We start from the raw sequence: 21,254 nt of genomic DNA on the forward strand, positions 1-21,254 counted from the left end.
TTCACACCCATGTGAAAGTTCCCTTAAAACGTCCGTGATCACTATTGCAATGGCAATAGTGGAGGAGACCCTCTGTCCTAAACTATTACAGCAGTGCCGTGAGGGGGCAAGTTACAGTCCCATGTTACAGTTGAGAAAGCCTGGGCTCAGAGAGGCAGAGTGACCCGCCTGGAGCCACCCAGCAAGGAAGGGGCAACACAAAACATTTTATCCACGCCTCTTAAGTCTGTAGAGTTGGCCTTATTGCCCATTTCACAGATGAAGCAATAGTCTCAGAGAAGAGCTGCTCAGTTGGTAACAGGTGGATTTAAGTCTTGATTACACGATGATGGGAACACGGGGTTACCACTGCTTCCGGGAGCTCGACTCCTAGTCAGCCGCCGTCTTATAAATGACACGCCCCGAGAAGGTATGCCGAGAGGGAGCTGAGGGTCCCATGGTGGCGCCCGGCACTTTGCAAGCACTCATTAAACGTTGGCTTTTTCCATTTCTGACTCCTTCCATAAAGTTTAAAAGTTGGACGGAAAACACGAGGGATCAAAACCCAAGGAGTGAACTCACACAACGAAACACGAATCTCTATCCCTCTTCCCTGTCCTTCCTCCTGCACTAGTTGCCATTCTTTGTGATGAAATGTCCTTGGTCTGCAAGTAGTCTTCTACGACTTGGAGCCTGAGGGGACCTCCATGACGGGGACGGAGACGCTGTCCCGGGCCGAGGCCTGGGCGGGATGTCTTCTACGGTGAAGACGCCTCCCTCCCGCAGACCCGGCCTTTGCTGTCCCGCCTCAGGGCCCCTCCTGGAAAGTGCTACCACTATCTCGGCTTCCCTATCTTAGTGGCCGTTCAAACCTCATTCCTCCCGGAAGTCTTAACTGTGCACAGAGCACTGGTCATCTTGGCCTCTCCCAAGCTGCAATTTATATTCTGGGAGCGGTTACTGGGTCCACCTCAATCTCATACACACACCCCTGCAACCGCCTCTTTAACCTAACTCAGTCCTAGCACTGGACAGTTTGTCTCCTCATTTCCCCGTATCTCCAGCATTTCGCACATAGATCTTGCTACTTTGGGGCGCCTGGGTGGCGCAGTCGGTTAAGCGTCCGACTTCAGCCAGGTCACGATCTCGCGGCCCGTGAGTTCGAGCCCCGCGTCGGGCTCTGGGCTGATGGCTCAGAGCCTGGAGCTTGTTTCAGATTCTGTGTCTCCCTCTCTCTCTGCCCCTCTCCCGTTCATGCTCTGTCTCTCTCTGTCCCAAAAATAAATAAACGTTGAAAAAAAAATAAAAATAAATAAAAAATAAAAAAAAAAAAAGATCTTGCTACTTTGGGACGGATGCATACACAGCCTGGGGCTGTGTCTTTTGGAGGGGGCAGGTGTTGCTTCCTCTCCAACACTAGGGTTCAGGACGGCTGCAGCACATCTTATCTGGCTCTATCCCCAGGGTCTAGGACACGGTCTTGGTAAATAGCGAATCAACATTCTTTAAAAGCCTGCATTTCCTGGGCCTGTTCACACGTTGAATCAAGTAACTCCCCAAATATTCTGACGTGGAGAAGGTTTTCCTGCTGGAGGATCAAGAGGCCAAGCCCTTTAGTGCACGGCAAATGAGGTGAGCCCACCTTCTCCCCGAATGGCCCCTGTGGGCCTGTTCCAGACCCTCTGCCGGAAGACATTCTGGATGTGGGAGGCTCCCAGGTGCTTGAGAACGGGACCGACCTGATGGTGACTTCCTGCAAACCGTCCTTTCAGGTGCCTTTAAAATCCTCGGGGACATCCGTGACCCCCTCCTTCCCTACCCGTACCCACCCCTCAGCACAGCCTGCTCCAGCCAGAGCCCCTACCTGTAGCACTGTATCCCCATCACTCTGGGATCACTGTGGTGTGTCTGTCAGGAAATGACCAGGGCAGGGCACTCACCACCGGACTCAGTTTAGTCGTGGATCTGAGTCAGCTCCAGTGGCGAGCGGCAGATGAGCAGAGCTTTGCTGTTGGAGCGGGGTGGCTGAAGCGACGCAAGAAGTCTCAGGCTGAATTCTGCGCCGCGGACCGTCACCTATTAGCAAGGAGGTCCTCAGCGGCTACGTAACCTGCTCGGTGAGCACAGTGGACTCCATACCTGTCCTTTTAGGTGTCATAACAGGTGCTGACTCAGTCCAAAGCAGAAGCAACGGTATTCAAGGATCAGGATCCACACAACCTTCGACTCGGGATCAGGTCACCGTGCCCTCGCTCAGCAGCCTGACCCCGAGGCCACGTGGTCCTTTAAGACCCGAGCCCATGGAGTCTCGTGCTCTGTCCGTGGGAGAGGAGAGGCCCGTGGGCGGCACCTAACACACTTGGGGCACCGCTGTCTGAGCCAGGCCAGGCGCTTTGCCCATCCGTTTTGCTAATGAGCGGATCCTCCACTGCTGGGATGGCTTCACACCCCGGAGGCATTGGAGGACGAGCCTCTGGAGTGTGGGCTTCTGGGGAAAGTCTGCCCGCCTCCAGGCAGCTGCCCTCCAAGCACGGTCCCCGGGATCTTTACAGAAGGTCTGTGAGGTCAGCATTATTATTTCCACAATGTAAAACATCGTTCGCTGTTTTCACTCTCATCTTCTCACAAGTGCACGGCGGAATTCTCCAGAAGTTTCATGCACGGTGCTGCGGCAGGCTGAACGAAGCAGCAGACACGAGAATCCAGCTGCCTTCCGCTAAATTAAGCCAGGCTTTAAAGACATTTGCAAACATGTGAAACAACGCCACTCTTCTCACTAAATGTTTACGTCTTTAAAAATATTATTTTCCATAGAAATATGTGCACTAAGCTAGCACATAGCGGGTTTATTGTTATAATTGTTTAAAACATATTTTTAAAATAGCTCTTGGGGGTCGTGTGCAGCTTTAACTTCTAATACGATAAATATTAATAATCTGTATTACCAAAGTTTGGGTCCTCAAGTTTTAAGAATAGTCTTGAGACCAAAATGTCCGAGCATCGTTACTGTATGGTTCAGTGAGCCTTTTCTGTTTGGGCCGGATGGGAAAGAGTTCAGGCTTTGCTGGCCCCACAGCCACGGCCTCTGGTTCATCTACTCCCCTCTACTGTGGATGCGGCCACCAAACACACGGGCTTGGCGGTGTTCCAGCAAGACATTACTTAGCGACACTGCGACTCCAATTCATATAATTGAAGTCTCACCAAGTGTTACCGATTTTTATGAACTTGTTGATTTTATACACTTTTAAAAGTGTAAGTGTGAAAGCAATTCCGTAACTCCTTAGCTTAGAGGAGGCCGTGGGCCAGAGCTCACCCGTGGCCTGTAGTTTTCCAGCCCCCGCTTTCCTGACACAGGGCCCCCGAAACCTTTGCAACTTCGTGAGGGATAGGAGCGTCCTTTGTTCTAATGAGGTGGCCCCGGGTGGGCTCCTGGAGGGGTCTGGTCAAAAGAAAAGTCCAGCCATGATCAGAAGTTTCGAATTTCCACCCCCTGCCCATCCTCTTGAGAAGAGAGAGGCTGGAAGCAGAGTTAGTCATTGATCATGCCTACATGATGAAACCTCCCTAAGAGTCGCACACGCGTGAGGTTTGGGGAGCTTCCGGGTTGGTGAACACGCCCATGCGCCGGCGGGGGGGGGGGTGTGTGACACACCCCAAGTCCACAGGGACGGAAGCTCCTGTGCCCGGGACCCTCCCAGACCCCGCCCTCTGTATCTCTGCACCTGGCTGTTCACCTGCGCCCTTCGGTCCCCCCCTTAATACACCGGTGAAAAGAGTTTCCCTGAGCTCGGGGGGCCACCCTGGCAAATGAACCGGACCCAAGGAGGGGAATGTGGGCAGGTCGTGTTGGCAGCTGACTGTCAGAGGCAGGAGGGACTACCTGCACCCAGTGCTGTCATGGGGACAGTCTTACAGGACTGAGCCCTTGGTCCTCGGGATGTGACAGCTCCGGAAAGATGGCGTCAGAATCGAGTTAAGCGGTAGGACACCCAGCTGGTGCTGCAGACAGTTGCCTGTCGTGGGGAAAACACCCCATCTGGGCCATGGGGGGCGGGAAGCAAGAGCAGACTACTTAGGGCCTGAGGCACCGTGGTCAGAGCGCTGGCTTTTACTCCAAGGGACAGGTGTCGCTGGCTGTTCTGAGCAGAGGACGGTGTATTTGTCTCCTGCTTTAACAGGACCCCTAAGGCAGGACGCGGACGGTGAGGGGCAGGGGGGAGGCAGGGAGACCAGCGTGCGCGCTATTGCCCTGGTTCTGCCCAGAGAGGACTCTGGCTTAGACCTGGGAAGGCGGGGAGTGTCTGCCTGTAGCTCAACCTCAGAAAACAGAGCTAACCCTCAGGTCTTCTGACCTGGGCACCTGGGAGGCTGGAGCTGCATTTCACGGAGAGGAAGGCTGAGTGAGGGAGCTGGTTCCCACTCGTCATCACTCACACGTAGGAAGAGGTGACAAGCACAGAAGACACGTTAAGTTTCCATGTATTTTTTCTGACTATTGAACTGTAAAGAATTACCAAGATGCCAAAGAGTCTTCCCAATGGTCACCTTTGAGGGCGGCGCAGCGCTCCATTCGATTCTTTACCCTAAATCACGACCATTCCCTCGTTAATCATTAAGACTGCTTTTCTTCCAATTATCGATATTATAGACAACCCTATAATGAGTATCTTTGTGCCGATGGATCTTTGTGGGGTTTTTCGAGGGACTGATTCTCAGGAACGGATTTACGTACGAGGTGAAAGAGTGAAGACACCGAAGTCTTGAGACACACTGAACTGTTTCCAGAAAGGTGGTGGTGGTACAGTATTTGGGAGCCAGCCAGAACTCAGAGTGTAGCCATTCCACCACCAATTAGACCGTAGAGGACATGAGCATTTTATCCATACTTTCTAATAAAAGGGCCAAAGACGTTTCTAACTTTTAAAAATTTTGCATGTACTTGATTATGGTTAAGGTTGGTTAAAAGTTTCTTGGTTTCTTTGGCTGTGAAAGGATTGTTCGGGTCCCTTGCCCATTTATTTACTAAAGTTCTAATATTTAGGAAAATAAATTAGGGAAACTCTACTGAAAAAAATTTGTGTTCCTTTTGTAAAAAAGCAAAAAGAAGCATTTAGCATGTGAATAAATATAATGTATTTTGCTGATTTATTAATTTAAAGGCCTCCACCTTGATTAAAACCATTTTCAATTTTTTTTTTCAACGTTTATTTATTTTTGGGACAGAGAGAGACAGAGCATGAACGGGGGAGGGGCAGAGAGAGAGGGACACACAGAATCGGAAACAGGCTCCAGGCTCTGAGCCGTCAGCCCAGAGCCCGACGCGGGGCTCGAACTCCCGGACCGCAAGATCGTGACCTGGCTGAAGTCGGAAGCTTAACCGACTGCGCCACCCAGGCGCCCCTAAAACCATTTTGTAGAGTACAGCACCCCTGGACGGGGTAGTGCTGTAGTCACAAACAAGGACACACCTTCCAGATCCTTCTCCTGAGTGGCAAGCATACCTTGGTCCCAACACGCCTTGCTGATGGCACGTCTGGGCGCTCCCAAGTGCCAGCACAGGACAAAGGGGCTTGTCCAGGGGACACACTGGCCTCCATGTTGGAGGAATGCCAGAACGTCTATGAGCAGTTCTGGAACCTGTGGCCCATCGAGGGAGGGGCTCCCAGATGACGTCTCTCCAGCTGCTCGGGAAGCAGGGAGCACCTTGCCATGGCGGCTGCACCGGGCGACCTCTGAGGGCTGTTTCAGTCTGAGAACCTAAGCTTGTGAGGATTCAACGCTTTCCTGCCTCCAAGTCTTTGCTGGCACCGGTCCGTTCGGACCCCGTCTCAGGCTGCTGACATCTTACCTCCTCAAGGACTGCTTTAAACACCATCTCCAAGACGGGATCTTTCCCAGCCAGCCCCACCCTGTCCAAACCCCTTCAAGCACCTGTCGCTGAATTTCTGTGTTTCTCCCTCACAAGACTTGGAGGGTAGGCCTGGGCGTCTTCATTACTCGTCCTCACCCAGCACTTGATAGGACTTCTCTTGGGAAGCCGTTGTCGAACTGCATGGCCCCTCACAGAAACCTAGCAGTTAGGAGAACTGTCTCAGTAATCAGGCGTCCCTGTGTAATGCCGCCATCACTGCTACTCGCTGTGCCTCGGTTTCCTCATGGGGTTGATGTGAAGATTGCATATGGATTGGAGAAAGTCCTCCAATCTTTGTCTCAAAGTCACTGAGCAGCTGGATGTGCTGTTTTCTGTTCCGGAAGCAAAGCCATGAGAGATCCTCTCTGGGCTTGAGGAAGATCTTCTCAAAGACACGTAGCAGGAGAGAATGCCATAAGGTCCCCAGGAGCGGGGAGGTGGGAACCAAGTGCTGGCGCTGGGGTGGGGGGTGGGGGGTGGGGGTCCCGAGTAGGGAGAGGGATAGGTGGGCAGGTAGTGGGTGCTTCCCAAAGGAACCAACATCCGAGCTGTCTTAACAAGTGGCTGGAATTTCAGCAGGTGGAAATGGGGGCAAAAGGGCAGTGGGACAGTCAGAATGACATGAGCATGGGGCAAGTAAACCATGGGAAGCATTTGGGGGCTGGCCAGCAGTCCTACTTGGCTGGTGCTCCAGGACAGTGGGGCTGGAAGGAGTGGCGGGACACTATGGCTGAAAATAGCGGTGAGAGGTGACTGCGAGGGGGAGCCAGGGGTCGGGGAGCCAGGCTGGTCCCTGGATGCAGCTGTGCTTGAGGGCGGGCTGTGGGGAGGAAGGGAGGTCAGGTCGCACCTGGGGGGGGGGGCAGGGCAGGGTGGGGACGGAGGCGAGGGTCTGTGAACTCTTCAGGGCAGGACCACCAGGTCAGAGGACAGGAAGGGCCGGCGGGAGGTTGGCGAAATCCCTCTGGCCTGACCAGGCCACAGACGTAGCTGCAGATTATTTTATCCCCGAGGCCTTTGGCGTCATTCCCGCTCCCCCCCCGCCCCGATTCATCACCTCTCTGGGCGCGGGGGCGGCTCCCCTCCGGACTGAGCCCTGGCAGGGCAGGGAGGGGAGGTCTCGTGTAAGTCACCCCGGCCGCGCCCCCCCCCCCCCCCCGCAAAGTGAGGCGAGGGCGGCCAAGAGGGGCCGGTTCCGGCATGATGGGCTGGAGCCGGGTCCCCGGGTTCGCCTCGCGGACCTCCTTGGCGCCGCCGCTTCCCGGCGCGTCCCCGCGAGGCCCGGAGCGCGCGGGCGGGCTGAGCGCAGGCCCGCAACACCCGCGCGTTGGACAGGACCGCGGCGGCGGCCGTGCAGCCGTCTGCGCTCACTACAGACCATCGGACCCCCGGGTCCGTGGGTTACCCGTCGATGAAGCCGGCACACGATAAGCATTTGTGGAACGAGTGAGCCGTCCCATCTACCTGCACGAGACTGCAAACTCCGCGAGAGAAGCCGTAGCCTGAGCCTGCGAGTCTCGGGGAGGCGCGGGCGCCCGCAGCAGGGAGCCCACCGCCCACCCAGACCTGGACGCCGGCAGTCGGAGGCTCAGAGGATCCAACGGATTCCGACGCCCGCAGCCGCGAGGAGAGGGTGGGGCCTTCCTGGAGACGCGCGCTGGGTGGCTTCCGGGTCGCGCCTCCGCGCGTCACCGCGAGGTCAGCCAGGCGATTGGCCAGCGGAGCCGGCAGGGGGCGGGACGGGGGCCGGGGGGCGTGGTCACTCGGGGGCGGGGCCCCGGGCCGTATTGCGCGGTTGCGCACTGCTGCCGCTGCTGTCTTCGCGGCGCGAGGAGGGTCGCGATGGCTGGTCCCGCGTGGATCTCCAAGGTGAGCGCCGGGCGGGCCGGTGTGCGGCGGCGGGCGGCGGGCCGGGCGGGAACGGTGCCGGGGCCGCGGACGGTGCGGGCAGCCTTGCGCCCGGACGGTCGCACCTGAGGCGGGGCCGGCCAAGGTCACGGCGGGGCCCGGGTGCCCCCGCGAGCGCCGCGCCGGGGCCGGGCTGGGCCTGGCATCGAGCCCGGGGAGGCTCGAGCGCGGCCGGCGGGGCCGGGGTGTGGGCGCGGGGCTCGCGGGAGCACGCGGTGCTCCCTTCGGAGGGCGCGGGGCCCCTGCACGCGGGAGTCCCCGTCCGAGTCCCCCGCCGCTGATGTTGGGGAGAAAGCCGCGACCTCGAGAGCTGTGGTGCCCTTGGCAGCTCGGGGCCGGGGCCGAGGCCGGAGCCGGAGCCGGAGCCGGAACCGGGAGGGGCTTCAGGGGCTCCCCGCAGTTCCCCGGTTCCCCGGCGGAGCCAGCCTGCGTCTGCGGATGCTGCCGCTCAAGGTCACGCGGGAGTCGGTGTCGGAGCTGCGGGCGGCCCCAGGGGCCTCGCTGCCTCGTTCCCCGCCGCCTACACCAGAGTCTTAGGTTCGAATTCGGGCCGTGCTGCTGATTGGCTGTATGACCTTGAGCAGATGACTTAACGCCCCTGGTCGTGTGTGCACCCATCTGTGAAACACCTATGCTTGCTCCCCGAGTTGTGGAGGTTAAATGGCGTGAAAGCAGCAGCACACAGATCTGAAGCTTTCAGCTCGCCCTCGCCAGCAGACGGCGGTTCTGCTTTGGTTAGCCTCTTCAGACCTGGGCTTGTGTGTGACGGTGACTGTTAGGCCACACTTGCTGCAGAAGGTGGAGTGGCTTTCGTGCCCCTGTCGCCCCACTTACCACCTGATTCCTGTTTGGTGGGTTCACCACGCCTTCAGACGGTAGCCTGAGCAGCCCACCTGGTGAGGGATGTGCGGGTCAGTGCGCTTTGCCCAGACTGTGGGGCCCAGCGTGATAGAAGATGTTCCCCTCTGACGTGGACTGGCTGTGAGGCCTTTGACCTCTGTGCGGCCCGGTTCTCCCCTTGGGGGTTGGACCGACGCCCCGGGATGTGGGAGACGCTGAGCTAGTGGCGGCTTCAATCAGAGCAGTTCCTTTATTGGGGTTCCATTCAAGTTTTTATTTGAAAAAAGTGATTTCAACTTAACTTAAATTGGTTTTTTTTCCTAAAAAAGCCTCGATTTTGAGAAAATACTAGGTTTCTAAAGACCTTTCTGGTTCTAACATGCTATGATTACAACAAGCCAGTTCCCTGCAGCAGACACTTACTGAGAGCGTACCAGCCATGCGCCCCGCACTGTATTTGTATGTCTGAGTTGGGCAGGAAGGTGACAGGAGGTGAGGGGCTGTGACAGGGGAAGGACCGGAGGTCCCGGCCTCAGGCTCCTTATCTGCAAAGGGCCACTGACACCTCTCTCTCCAGGTTCTGTAGAAACTAACATGTAGATTGTAAAGTATAAGCCAGCCTGTGCTCGAAAAAATCTTGCTTAGAGTTCTGGGTCATTTTAATGACTTGGACGAATCCTGCCTTATTCTAAGGTCACATAGGACAGATGACAGACCCCGACCCGACTGGTTACAAGTATTAGAGGCGTTTGCGGGGTGAGAACTTGGCCGACAGAGAGGTGATTGAAGCAGGCTTTTGTTTTTCCAAAAAATATTCATTGAGCACCTACTGTGAGCCCCCAGCTGCCCTGGGCCCTGGGGATCCCAAGGTGCTTGCGGATTCACATCTGAAGCTGGGTCTTGGTCACGGAGACGGGGGGGGGGGGGGGGGGGGGGCCTGTTCCGGATGGATGTCCTTCCCCTCTTTCTGGGGTGGGGAGGGGTGGGGAGGGGTGGGGAGGGGAAGCACTCGGGCAGATCTGTCTTCCAGCAGCCATCTGTCCGCGGGTGAATCATGTTCCAGGATTAACATTTTTGCCAGTGGTTTTGGCATCGAGTGCTCTTTGGATCTGGCCCCATCTTGTATTTTCAGTGCAGGCAGATGCCCGTGGATGCCAGGTGGGAGAATACCGCTTGTTTGTACCTTCTTGGCTGTTGGTTGGCATTTCGTTAGTAGATGCCAGTATCACCGCAAAGGTTCGGGCCTCCTGGGAAGTGACCCCAAAAGGAAACACTAAGACAGGACGTAACAGATGTGTCTTCGCTTATGTATCCAGCGTGAAAAAAAGTTACCTTGAAAACTGCTAACGGCTTTTGGTAGCTTTGGTTGATGTACTCAATTTCTTTGATGGTATGCTGTTTATGCTAACGTAGTAGGACTTTGTCCCAGTGTTCAGTGACTGGGTTATTAAAGTTCAAAATGACCTTTTAAAGTTTCTGTTTCTGGTGTCTAAGAGTGTTACGTGGAAAACAGGACACCAGTGGTACCGTCTTGGGCTAGTGGGGTTGGTAGGTGACTTTTCTTTTTTTTGTGTCCCTTTCCCGGCAATTAACAGTAATGGCCATGTTACCTGTGTTGTGAGAAAAAATAAGTAACTTATTTAAAGTCTTCATTCTGTATGAGCCAAGTATCAAGTCAACTTTGTTAGATTTTTTTGTTATTGTAAAGAGTAAATACTAAATATTCATGCGAGAAGAATAGGCATAATGTGTAATTAAAGGAGCACTGGACTGGGAGTCAGGAGACCTGAATTCTGGTCTCTGGTCACTCTGTGGCCTGAGGCAAATCCTGACCCTTTAGACACCAGTGTCTCCACCTGTGTGATGAGTGACTGGGCTCTGGAGTTTTTAAGGACTCCTCCAGCTCTAAAATTAGTGATAGATTATGTGGTACCCCCACCTTGAAGCAGCAGTCGAGAATGTTGGCATAAAACCTTCCAGATCATCTGAGAAAAATCCAGTGTTTGAGTTAAAAAGGTATATAGTCTCATTCCACCGTGAACCCTTTTTGACAACTCATATGCATCAAATCCACGTTGAAAGCATTCGGCACTTAAATTTTCAAAGCGAAGGTAAACCGAACAGTTAGGTTTTCAGATCTGAGGTGGCCTGTCACATTGAGCTAATACAGGAGAAGACGACTCCTCAGAAGTTCCTGAATATATGCGTGCACACTTGTAACATTGTCAGCCCTCGGAAATGGCCTGGTCTGTGCCTCTCGCCCCGAGTGGTTTAGTTCTGTGAGTGACGTTTCTTTGTTGATGTTGGCATAGGTCTCTCGGCTGCTGGGGGCGCTGCACAACCAGAAACAGGTGACCCGAGGGTTCGCTGGTGGTGTGAGTACAATTACATCTTTTGTTTTTTCCTTTTAGAAGTTTCTCAAGAAAGATGCTCTAACATGTTTATCATACAGTCTCTTGTCTCTGTTTACTTCAAGTTAAGGAAAATTTGCCATACTTCTCCTGGATATTTAAATCACTGGCTCGCACGCACGAATGCACCAGGTCACTTGCACATTTAAAAGAATTACATCACAGCTGGCTTCGTAAGCCTGTCACGTTAGTATCTTCAAGGAGCCTTGTTAAAAATTGAAATGGCCCTTGAACCTGTTACTTTATTTCACAATCTCGTTTTTGTAAGACACGTGTTTTTTCAAAACTAGTGCAAGTTGAGAGAAAATTGTTGAGAAGCTTCAAAACCTGCTTTGCATCTTTATTTTGTGGGCTTCCCTGAACACGGTAGATGGCCCACTAACGAGGAGCAGCTCACACATCTCTGAGCCCCGTGGGCTCACGCTCCCCTCCTCGGCCTTCAGAGAGGATCGTGTTAGTGGGTCATCTATTTCTCATCAAATCTGCCGCTTTTAGAATCCCCGGCGTTAGAACTCGGCGCTTTTAAGGCTGATACCGCGTTTTCAGAGCCTTCTAAGACTGTGGGTCAGTGAGTTCCTGTTTGTTTTTATTTTACCCCTTGCTACAGAATCTGATTTGGATTTCACAATTCCTGTGCTCCCATATCACGTCTTACTCTGTGAGGGTTCATTAGGTCCTCGTCCCTTTTTGCTCCGGTCGCCCTCTGGTCCGTGGGAGAGACGTAGACTTCTTCTGGTGGCCTGGTGACACTTATTATTACGTGTTGGGAGAACAGGAACAAGAAGCCAGAAGGTTCTTTTGGCTCTGCGTGTGCAGAAGACACAGAATGAGGCTTGCACCCCTAGCTCACGGACAGCCAAGCTGGCATTTCAAACGTTTTCTGAAAGCTAGTGAGAAGATCATTGCTCTCTGCTATTATTTATTTTCAGGCCGTCCACGTGTAAAAAATACTAACCTGGTGGGGAGGGGTTTATATTTGAAAGAAACAAGAAGAGGAACTAAGTTTTCAGAAGATTTCTTCAGTGACACAGAAAACTTGAGAAACCGTCCACGCGCTCAGTGAGCTGCAGTGGAAGGGCAGAAGAGCAGGGAGACCCGAATCAGTGATTTGAAACAGGGTAGCACAGGCGACTTCGACCTGGAACAGACCGGGACCGTCGTCCGGGCCAGACCCCCAGGCAAGAGAAAGGCCCCACCTAATGACATGTGGGGCCTCCAAACAGGGAGAGAGGGTCTGAGTATTACCTTAACTCGTTGAAACCCTGTCATCATTTCCCTCTATGCGTTTTTATTTCTGTGTTTGAAACGCTGGCTGGATTGTTTGAAGCCTTTGAAATAAACCACTGGTGTCACACTATAGACACTCGTGTCCTGCCGCGTCTAACTCAGACTTTGCCAGTACGAGCACGTGTGCTGTTCCTACAGGTGACAGACGAGCTGCGCTGAGCTCAGTTAGGTGACATTTGTCCTCGAGGAGCGGGCTTCACAGAGGAGCTCAGAGAAGCGGGGATCCCCTTGTGACTGGAGGTCTGATTTTCTCTGAGTTCCGAAACAGACCTCAGCAGTGTTCTGGAAATGTGTCTGAAGTGTTTTTAAGACTGAGCAAACTGTGTGAGAAAGCTAACTTTCCAGGATCCCAGTGGAGAGGAGAGCGGTTGCCTTCCTGAGAAACTCTCTGAATTTCAGCGAGAGAACATGGTTGAAATTTTTGTTCTCTCTGCTTTCACAGACTTGAATTAATTGGGCTCTTTGTAGCTTGTCTGGAAAAAAAATACGAATGAGGGGGTCTTCTCTGTGATTTATTTTTGTTTTCTGTAGAGCATCACCTCAGTTTTTTTAAAGCCTCCGAACTCAGGTAAAGAGTAGAATGGAGTCTCTTGACTCTTGCCTGCGTTCCGGTGAGCTCTTGGGAGGCACCCCTATTTTCTTGAAGGCCTTTGGGTCTTCTTGAGACACCCCCCCCGGCCCTCGTAAGCCGATTTCTTTGTCGGGGATACTCTTTTCCAGACCGCCAAAAATTGATTCTTCCTGTCTTCTCTGGCGATCTCTTCCACTCAGGTTCAGACAGTAACTTTAATTCCCGGGGATGGCATCGGCCCAGAGATCTCGGCGGCCGTTATGAAGATTTTTGATGCTGCCAAGGTAAGCACACTTGAAAACGACCTTTGGTAATGCTCGCAGAAAACTTGTCTTAGCCGGCCGGAGTCCGTGGCCTCGGGATCAACCGTCCCATCTGGCGACGCGGGAAGGCGTGTGGCCATCACCACAACACCGACGTCAGCAGCATTCGTGCTGGGGACGGCAAGCCCGTGCGCCGGCTCCGCCGTCCGCCAAGAGGCCGGTGTCGAGCGGCCGTGCGCGTGGGTCCCCGAGCCCTGCCAGGTCACCTGTCTCCTCAGTATGTGCCCTCCCGCCGAGAAGAATAGAACCGATTTTGCAAAACACTGTGTAGGAGATTTTCAGAGATGAAAACAAATTTCTGATGTGGTGTCACCATCCAGCATGAGGTGTGATTATTCTAGCAGCCCAGCCTTCCGCGCAGGTAGATATTTTAAAATGCTTTCGTTCAGGGGTAGGGGACGTTGGGCTTTATTTGACACGATGCTCAGTTAGGGCAGTTACAGCTGCCAGGTGCCGTCACGTGCAGGGGGAGGACGGGGGCAGGTCTGAACTGTCCATACCCTGCTCCCCGAAGCACACCCCCACAGAGGAGATGGAGCTCGCCTGGTGGCGGAGTCCCCAAGGAACTGCACGGTTCCCCCATTTGCTGTGTGCGGTCCAAGCTAGTGGCGAGGCGCACACGAGCCCAGGGCCGTGTCTAACTTTAGAGCGCTGTCACCACCCAAAAGAAACCCTGGGCTCATTAGCAGTCACTGCCCACCCCCCACCGTCCGTCCCCTCCCCTCCCGCGGCCGGCCCCAGGCGGCTACCCGGCTACTTTCTGTCCCTACATGTGCCTCTGCTGGACATTTCGCAGGAATAGAATCTCATGCCGTCTTCTGTTGGCTTCCTTCACTCAGCACAAGGACCGCTAGGTTCGTCCGCGTGTCGGGACCGTGTCGTGTCTCCGCGGACCATGTTTCCCAGCTCCTTGCTAATTTTAGCCGCGTTAAGAGTAGTGAAAACACATAAGTGGGCAGGTGTCAGTGAGGTGTGGACCGGACAGGGCAGCGCGGAGAATGACCTCTCTTCCCGCGTGTCGGGAACTTTCCGGACCTTTATTGTACGTTTCCACCGGCTGCACCGGCAGGTGAAGCAGTTTGTAACCAGTGTCGTGTGAGTCCCACTCTGCAGCTTCCTGTGCTCTGTGCCGCCTCTAGGCGCCCATTCAGTGGGAGGAGCGGAATGTCACCGCCATCCAGGGACCCGGAGGAAAGTGGATGATCCCTCCAGAAGCCAAAGAGTCCATGGATAAGAACAAGATGGGCTTGAAAGGTAGTGGATCCGATGGCGACTGTGGCTTTCTGCTACAGCGGTTACATTTGTGAAAGTTTATGCATGTAAGCGAGATACGGCCTGACCGTGTTCAAGTGAAGCCACCCTTTTTGAAGCAGTTTACTTATTACTTCCTTTTCCAAATTTTTTTGCCGGAGTACAGCCGACACAACACGATACTGGTTTCAGGCGCGCATCGTAGTGACGCCTTCTCCATGTTATGTTGTCACCACGCGAAGCAACTTACAGTGACATGCCGCGGTTTTCATCTGGGGACGTATTTCTCCCCAGTAAAAACACGAAGGTGTTACTGGCCAGTGTCAAATGAAAGTATGTGTTTATCTCCACCTGGATTTATCTTGTGCATACTTCTCATGTGTTCGGTGCTATTCTAATTAGCATGCGCTTCAGGTCACGGTTCAAAACACTGGCGTGTGCCAGACGCCCGTTCGGCCCAGGCTTTCAGTCCAGACAGATCCAAGTTGCGGTCTCTTGTCTGCCACTGACCGCTGGGAGGCTCCGGCAAGTTTCTTTCTCTTGGTTGTGGTTTTCCTGCTCACTTTTAACTGACAGCAAGGGCGGTGTCACCTCCCGGGTGGTTGCGAGGGTCACACACTGGAGCCTGGTCCTCCACCAGCGGGTGCACGGTGATGTTCCCGAAAGCTTCCGTCCGGATCTTCCTCCTTCACCGGAGTAGAGGGTAAAGCTAGAGACAGGTGCCTTCTCCGGAGTAGCCCGGGGGAGTTAGCAGGTGACCCTTGCTCGTCGGGCCCTTTGTTCGTGGGCACGCACGTTAGACCGACCGCACGGCTACGTCTCCCCCGAAGGAAGGACCCTAGCTGAGCTGCGACCGAAAAGTAAAACAAAGGAAAACTGGAATTTCCAGTAATCGTGAGGTACTTGTGTTTAGAAGGAAGAAGGTGTGCCCGCTGGCTCGGTTCGTGGAGCGTGCGACTCTTGATCTCAGGGTTGTGGGTCCGGGCCCCATGTCCCGTGTGGAGATTACTTGGAAATGAATTCTTAAAAAAAAAAAAAAAAGAACAAAAAGAAGAAACACCCCCGAACGTACCCTGTTGTCATGTGGGTTCTCTTCTTTATCACAGGCCCTTTAAAGACCCCAATAGCAGCTGGTCACCCATCTATGAATTTATTGCTGCGTAAGACCTTTGACCTTTATGCAAACGTGCGGCCGTGTGTGTCCATCGAGGGCTATAAAACCCCTTACACCGACGTAAACATTGTCACCATCCGAGAGAACACAGAAGGAGAATACAGTGGCATTGAGCACGTGGTATGTTCCTTCCACACTTAAATTCTTACTGGGGTTGCTCTCTGTGCTCTTGGGACAGTTGTTCAGACCCCCAGTTGTTGAGAACACCTGGCAGAGACGGCTCGCCTTGACCCCCAGGAGGCGAGGGCGGTTGCCTTGGCCCCGCCTTGCCTGGCAGCAGGAGGGGGGCGGGGGGTGTCCTCTGTTTCAGGTTACAGTCCTCAGCTTCACAGGCGGGTCCTGGGGCCCGGGGCCATCTCTGCACCTGTTTTCCTCATCCGCGCAGTGGGCCTTACTCTACCTACCTCGTAGGGCCGGGGTCGATGTTATCGGCCCCGGCGACACCCCACGTGCGCGACGCGAGCCGTGGCAGCTGGCACTGCGTGAGCACACCCCCAGTGGTGGTGCCCCCTCGCCGCCAGCGGCCTAGTGCGGCCGTTCCGGTGAGGCAGGACCCCCTCTCCCTCAGATCGTGGATGGGGTTGTGCAGAGTATCAAGCTCATCACCGAGGAGGCCAGCCGGCGCATCGCCGAGTTCGCCTTTGCGTACGCCCGCAACAACCACCGCAGCAACGTCACGGCCGTGCACAAGGCCAACATCATGTGAGTCCTGGGCCGGGCAGAGCCCCGCTCGCTGTGTGCAGGGAGCGGAGACCCGGCTCTCCTTCCTTCTCCCGGTTATGGAGCAGATCGGGGGGCAGGAGCTCAGGATCCGGGGTATAAGGCAGGCCTGAGAACCGTCAGAGCCGCTGGAGACAGGCTCCCCAGACGCTGTGGCTGTTCACCGAGGCTGCGAGTCACAGGGCAGGGGCGCTGATGTCCAGGCAGAACCGGGAGCGTTTCTGCGGTGACCGAGTGCCGGGGGCTTCCCTCGGCTTCCCCTCACGGGCGAGCAACCTCCCCCACTCCGCTTAAGGCCAGGCGGGCGTGCGCAGAAGCGGTTTCCCCAGGGCGGACGGGGAGGTGTTGAGCATGTACGATAGTAAAACCAACTAAATGATCCGATGAGTTAGTCTTTTAAAGCAATTTTAACACTTTATTAATACACATTTCTTAATTCTTGGTAGACAAGACTATTAAAAAATAATAGTCTTTATTATGACCAAACTTTTATATTTGTATCCTTTTGTGCTTCCGGAAACATCCCCAGACATTTTCAGTTTGTGTCTTATTAACTGCCTGAAAAACAATTTTACTATGATTGAAATCGGACATCTGGGCTTCTGGAACTAACGTTTGTTGACCTTCTTTGATCTGATCCTTTTCTTTCTGCAAGTCTTTCCTTCAACAGTTTTTATTTAATTAAATGCAGGCGGATGTCAGATGGGCTTTTTCTGCAAAAATGCAGGGAAGTTGCTGAAAACTGTAAAGATATTAAATTTAACGAGATGTACCTTGATACGGTGTGTCTGAACGTAAGTACACCCGCTTCCTTGCCTGCTGCCTTCTGCGGTGCGTCCCGTGCGCGGGCTGTGGCTTTGATCGCTAAACACACCGACGCATTCCTCGTAGATGGTCCAAGACCCGTCCCAGTTTGACGTTCTCGTTATGCCGAATTTGTATGGAGACATCCTCAGGTGAGTCCGACTACACCTTTTCCGCCTATCGTTTATTTATAAATGTCGTAAAGTCAACGTGGCTTACAGAGTTTCGATCAGGTGCCATGAACTACAGCGTGTGTTACACGGGTCCTCGTGATTCAGGCGGCCGTGTCAGCGATTACACATTGGGTGGGTCATTCGTTTCTTTGCCAAATCGGCTCTGGGCTGTTGTTCCCTAATGATTAGTCCCTTTTCCCGTTTTGAGATGTTTTATTGGTTGAGTGATTTCAGTGTGTTGTCATGTATAGCCACCTAGCGAGTGGTAAATTTGTTCAGAATTTTTGTGACACTTGACACAATTTCAGACTTACAGAAAGGTTGCCGGAAGGTACAGGGACTTCCTGTGTGCCGGCACCCACAGCCCCCAGGTGCTGACGTTTGACCACACCGACATTATGGTTCCCCGGCTGCCCTCACTGCCCGCCCCCCCACAAAGTTGGCCGTCACTCCTACGTTTCTAGCTCCTTCACTTGGGCCTTAGGAGTTTCAACACATTGCTCACAGAAGTGCTAAACCTAGAGGGACAACAACTAACTTTTGACTAAAAGTCATTGCTAAGTTCTTTTATCCCATTATATCATTTAATCCTGACAATTCCATAGAATAGATTTTGCCTCCGTTTTATAAATAAGGCAGCCGAGGCTCAGAGAACCTTAAGTAACTAGCTGGAAGTTTCGGGAAGCCTCGATTTAGACCCCCAAAGTGTCCAGCCCCAACGACTGGGCCCCCCTCCTGCAGGAGGGGCTGGACGTACAGCAGTGGTGGTCTGTCTTTGAAAAATACCACGTTTGTTTCCCCCTGAGTCTCGCTCATGATGTGAGTGGAGGATTTGGTGGAAGAGGGTAAGCAGGAGAAAGGGCCTTTTGGTTGGCGTTGTGTGCGCATAAGCTTGTTTCTTTGCGTACGTACTTCTCCGTTTGGACGCATGGATGTCCCCGTGGGCGGGACCACCACGGCCATCATCGGATGGGTGCTCGGGTCACCCCATCCTGGCCGGTGCGGGTCCCTGTGAGCTGTGTTGTGTCCTCTGGACGCGGCCCACCATTTGCTTTCCGGTGCAGCAGGATGCCGCGGACCTATCCTGGACCTTCTCACTGTGGTCCAGGACTGGCCATTTCTCCGAGGAACCCCGTGCCCTTTGGTGGAGGGTGCTAGTTAAAAACCGAAGTCTGGGTGCTGGGTGAGAAGCTTCACTTTTCAGAACACTCTCAAAATGCTTTTACGCCCCCAGTGACCTGTGCGCGGGATTGATTGGCGGTCTCGGTGTGACACCAAGTGGCAACATTGGAGCCAACGGGGTCGCCATCTTCGAGTCGGTAAGACCCCGGTGAGGCCTGAGGCGGGACTCACCCGCACAGCCCGGGAGCCCCTGGCGGGGTTAGCTGTGTGAATAGGTTCCGAGTGATGGGTTTTCCCTGTTGTCGAAAGAAACTGATGCTTTGTGTAGGTCTGTCATGTGAGCCTGGTTTATTCATTCACTTCCCTCTTTATTTTGTGTCCGTGTTATTTATTGGGCGTCCTCCCTCAGAGCATCTTCCCGAAAGTTGGGCATGATGGTTAGTCCCTACGTGTGCACTTTCTCCCCCTTACTTTGGCTCTTTTTCTGACACTTGCCTTCTCAGACCCGCGTCTGCTGAATGGGCACGGTAGCCATTCAGCGATGCCCCTCGTCGGTGAGGAAAGGTTGGCCGGGCCCCGCGTCCCCAGGGGAGTGCTGTCTGCGGGGGCCCCCCTGACTATGCTTCCATTCCCACGGGCAGGTTCACGGCACCGCCCCGGACATCGCGGGCAAGGACATGGCCAACCCCACGGCCCTCCTGCTCAGCGCCGTGATGATGCTGCGCCACATGGGACTCTCCGACCACGCCGCCAGGGTCGAGGCTGCGTGTTTTGCCACAATTAAGGATGGGAAGGTATCGGCGGTCGTCCGTGCTTGGGCCGTGTCAGATGCGCCCCCCCGCGTTGTGTCCGCTGCCTGTGCGTTTTCCGCGGGGGGAGCCGCGTGTCAGGTCGGGGAAGGGTCGGGAAGTGCTGACGCGGAGACGCCCGGGCAGAAGAGCCATGGCCTGGGAGCCACAGTCAGTGAGGCCTCGGGTCCCGTGGTCAGTGTACGATCTGGGTCAAGTCGGCTCATTTTTCTAGACAGCGTTTCCTCCCCAACATAACCAAGTGTTTTCCCACGTGTACTGTAGGGATAGAGGGGACGTTTTGGAAAGCCTCCCTGCCTCCTTTCGTCGCGACCCTGTTGTATCCTCCTCAGGGTGCCCTGAGCGCTAACCTGGGCCTTGGTCCTCCGGGGTGGGGGCCTCCCTCTCCAGCGGGAGCCAGATCGGCTGGGCCCACATCTCCCTGGGGGCTTTCCGGAAAAGCATCCTGGCTTTGTTTAGGGTGTGGATCCATTTTATCTTGGCTGTTCTTCTTTTCTCAGAGCTTAACAAAAGATCTAGGAGGCAATGCCAAGTGCTCAGACTTCACGGAGGAAATCTGTCGTCGAGTTCGAGATCTGGATTGAAGCTCCTGCGCGTGGAGCCCGCGTCCGTCACGCGCACCACGTCACGCACACATGCGGTTTGCTTCTTTCCTGACAGTACATTTCTAGATCCGGCCTTTTCTCAACCAGATCTCTGTGGAGGGTGCAGGGACGCGCTAGGCCTGCTCTCCGAGGACTTTTCCTGAGGGCCCGTTTTATTGATGACGTGTCTGTCCGGTGTGCGTCTTCTGTAAGCTCTCAGTGGACTGTATCATTGGCCATGTTAATCATTTTACACTTCAGTTAAAACGGTTTTTCCTCAGCTGTAAATATGATACAGGATTAATAAGAGAAAACATCTAACTTTTTAAAGAAAACCCTGTTTTCCTTGGTTTATGAAAAACATAATCGGAATAAGACGGAATGTTGGCAGGATAGCACAAGAGGACATTCTCATAAAGCCACACGGCCACAGGAGAGGGTTCCGGGAAGTTCAGGCCACCCCCGCTCCCCCAGTGAATGCGGCATATCTCTTAGTGCTGTGGGAAGTAGACAGGTAGGTACATTCTCCCGTGAATTACTGAGTATGAATAAAGACCTCAAATCCAAGAAATCCATACGAGATGTAGACGCAGGTAGAGTGTGGGATAGGAAGACGCACGTGCGTCTGTGTGGATGGTTCGGTTTCTCCAGATGTACTCTTCTTGGCGGGAGCTTTAATGGCGCGGAGGGGACTTCCTTTCACTGGATGTGCGAGGCTCTGGGTCGGCCGTGGGAGCCTGTGGCGTGAGCCTCGCTCGGCCCAGAGCGACCTGAAGGCCTGACCACGAGTATTTCGGCCCCCAGTTAACTGGGGACGCTGGCCGTTACTTTCCTATCTCAGTGGCTGCCCCTCCCCTTCCCCAAAGCACCGAATCACTGCCACCCACCCCAGCGCTGGTGAGAGAGGAGCCCGCAGTGGGGGCTGGGCGCAGCTGTGACCCTGCCCTCCCCCCCACCCCCACCCCCAGCACATTGTCCTTTATGGCAGACACGCAGCCGCTATTTTCACGAACAGAGTGCCCTTCGTGTGCCACTGCAGGCCCGGGGGCTTCGCAGAGAGCACCCAGATCACAGGGGTTTCTCACTGACTGGGTGCTTTTTTAGGCTTGTAACCAGACCCGAGTCTTAGGTGTCTTTTACTTTGTTTAAGCCGCAGCTTCCTCTTTTCTGTTGCATTGTGCTAATTACCAGTGACCCTCGGGTTCGCCCTAATAAAGAATTCCAGACCTGCCTGGAGTGTACCCTTTCTCCACCTGTTTCCTGGCGAGACGCCAGAGGCCATCTCGGCTCCAGGTATTTGGGGTGAAGGGGTGGGATGGCGGTGACACCCCGGCACAAGCCGGTGCGTTCTCACAAAGCACCCCCGGGTGCCGTCCTGCCCGAT

At 54.2% G+C, this 21,254-nt stretch overlaps 1 protein-coding gene across 2 annotated transcripts; it reads left to right on the forward strand.

Annotated features, from left to right (window-relative positions):
• Positions 1-7,664: 7,664 nt before the first annotated feature.
• IDH3A (isocitrate dehydrogenase (NAD(+)) 3 catalytic subunit alpha) lies at positions 7,665-21,101 on the forward strand. Of its 2 annotated transcripts, none has more exons than XM_047846720.1 (11): positions 7,665-7,762; positions 10,954-11,016; positions 13,111-13,194; positions 14,373-14,487; positions 15,591-15,778; positions 16,227-16,360; positions 17,070-17,172; positions 17,270-17,334; positions 18,590-18,674; positions 19,119-19,271; positions 19,787-21,101. In XM_047846720.1, exons 1-11 carry the CDS (start codon positions 7,736-7,738, stop codon positions 19,868-19,870), a joined length of 1,101 nt encoding a protein of 366 aa, XP_047702676.1. In that variant the 5' UTR covers positions 7,665-7,735; the 3' UTR covers positions 19,871-21,101. The 2 variants fall into 2 exon arrangements, with proteins under 2 accessions (XP_047702676.1, XP_047702677.1); XM_047846721.1 differs by having other exon boundaries at positions 7,684-7,762; positions 10,954-10,992.
• Positions 21,102-21,254: the final 153 nt, after the last annotated feature.

Source organism: Prionailurus viverrinus, unplaced genomic scaffold (assembly GCF_022837055.1).
Source record: "Prionailurus viverrinus isolate Anna unplaced genomic scaffold, UM_Priviv_1.0 scaffold_40, whole genome shotgun sequence".
NCBI classification, from domain to species: Eukaryota; Metazoa; Chordata; class Mammalia; order Carnivora; family Felidae; genus Prionailurus; species Prionailurus viverrinus.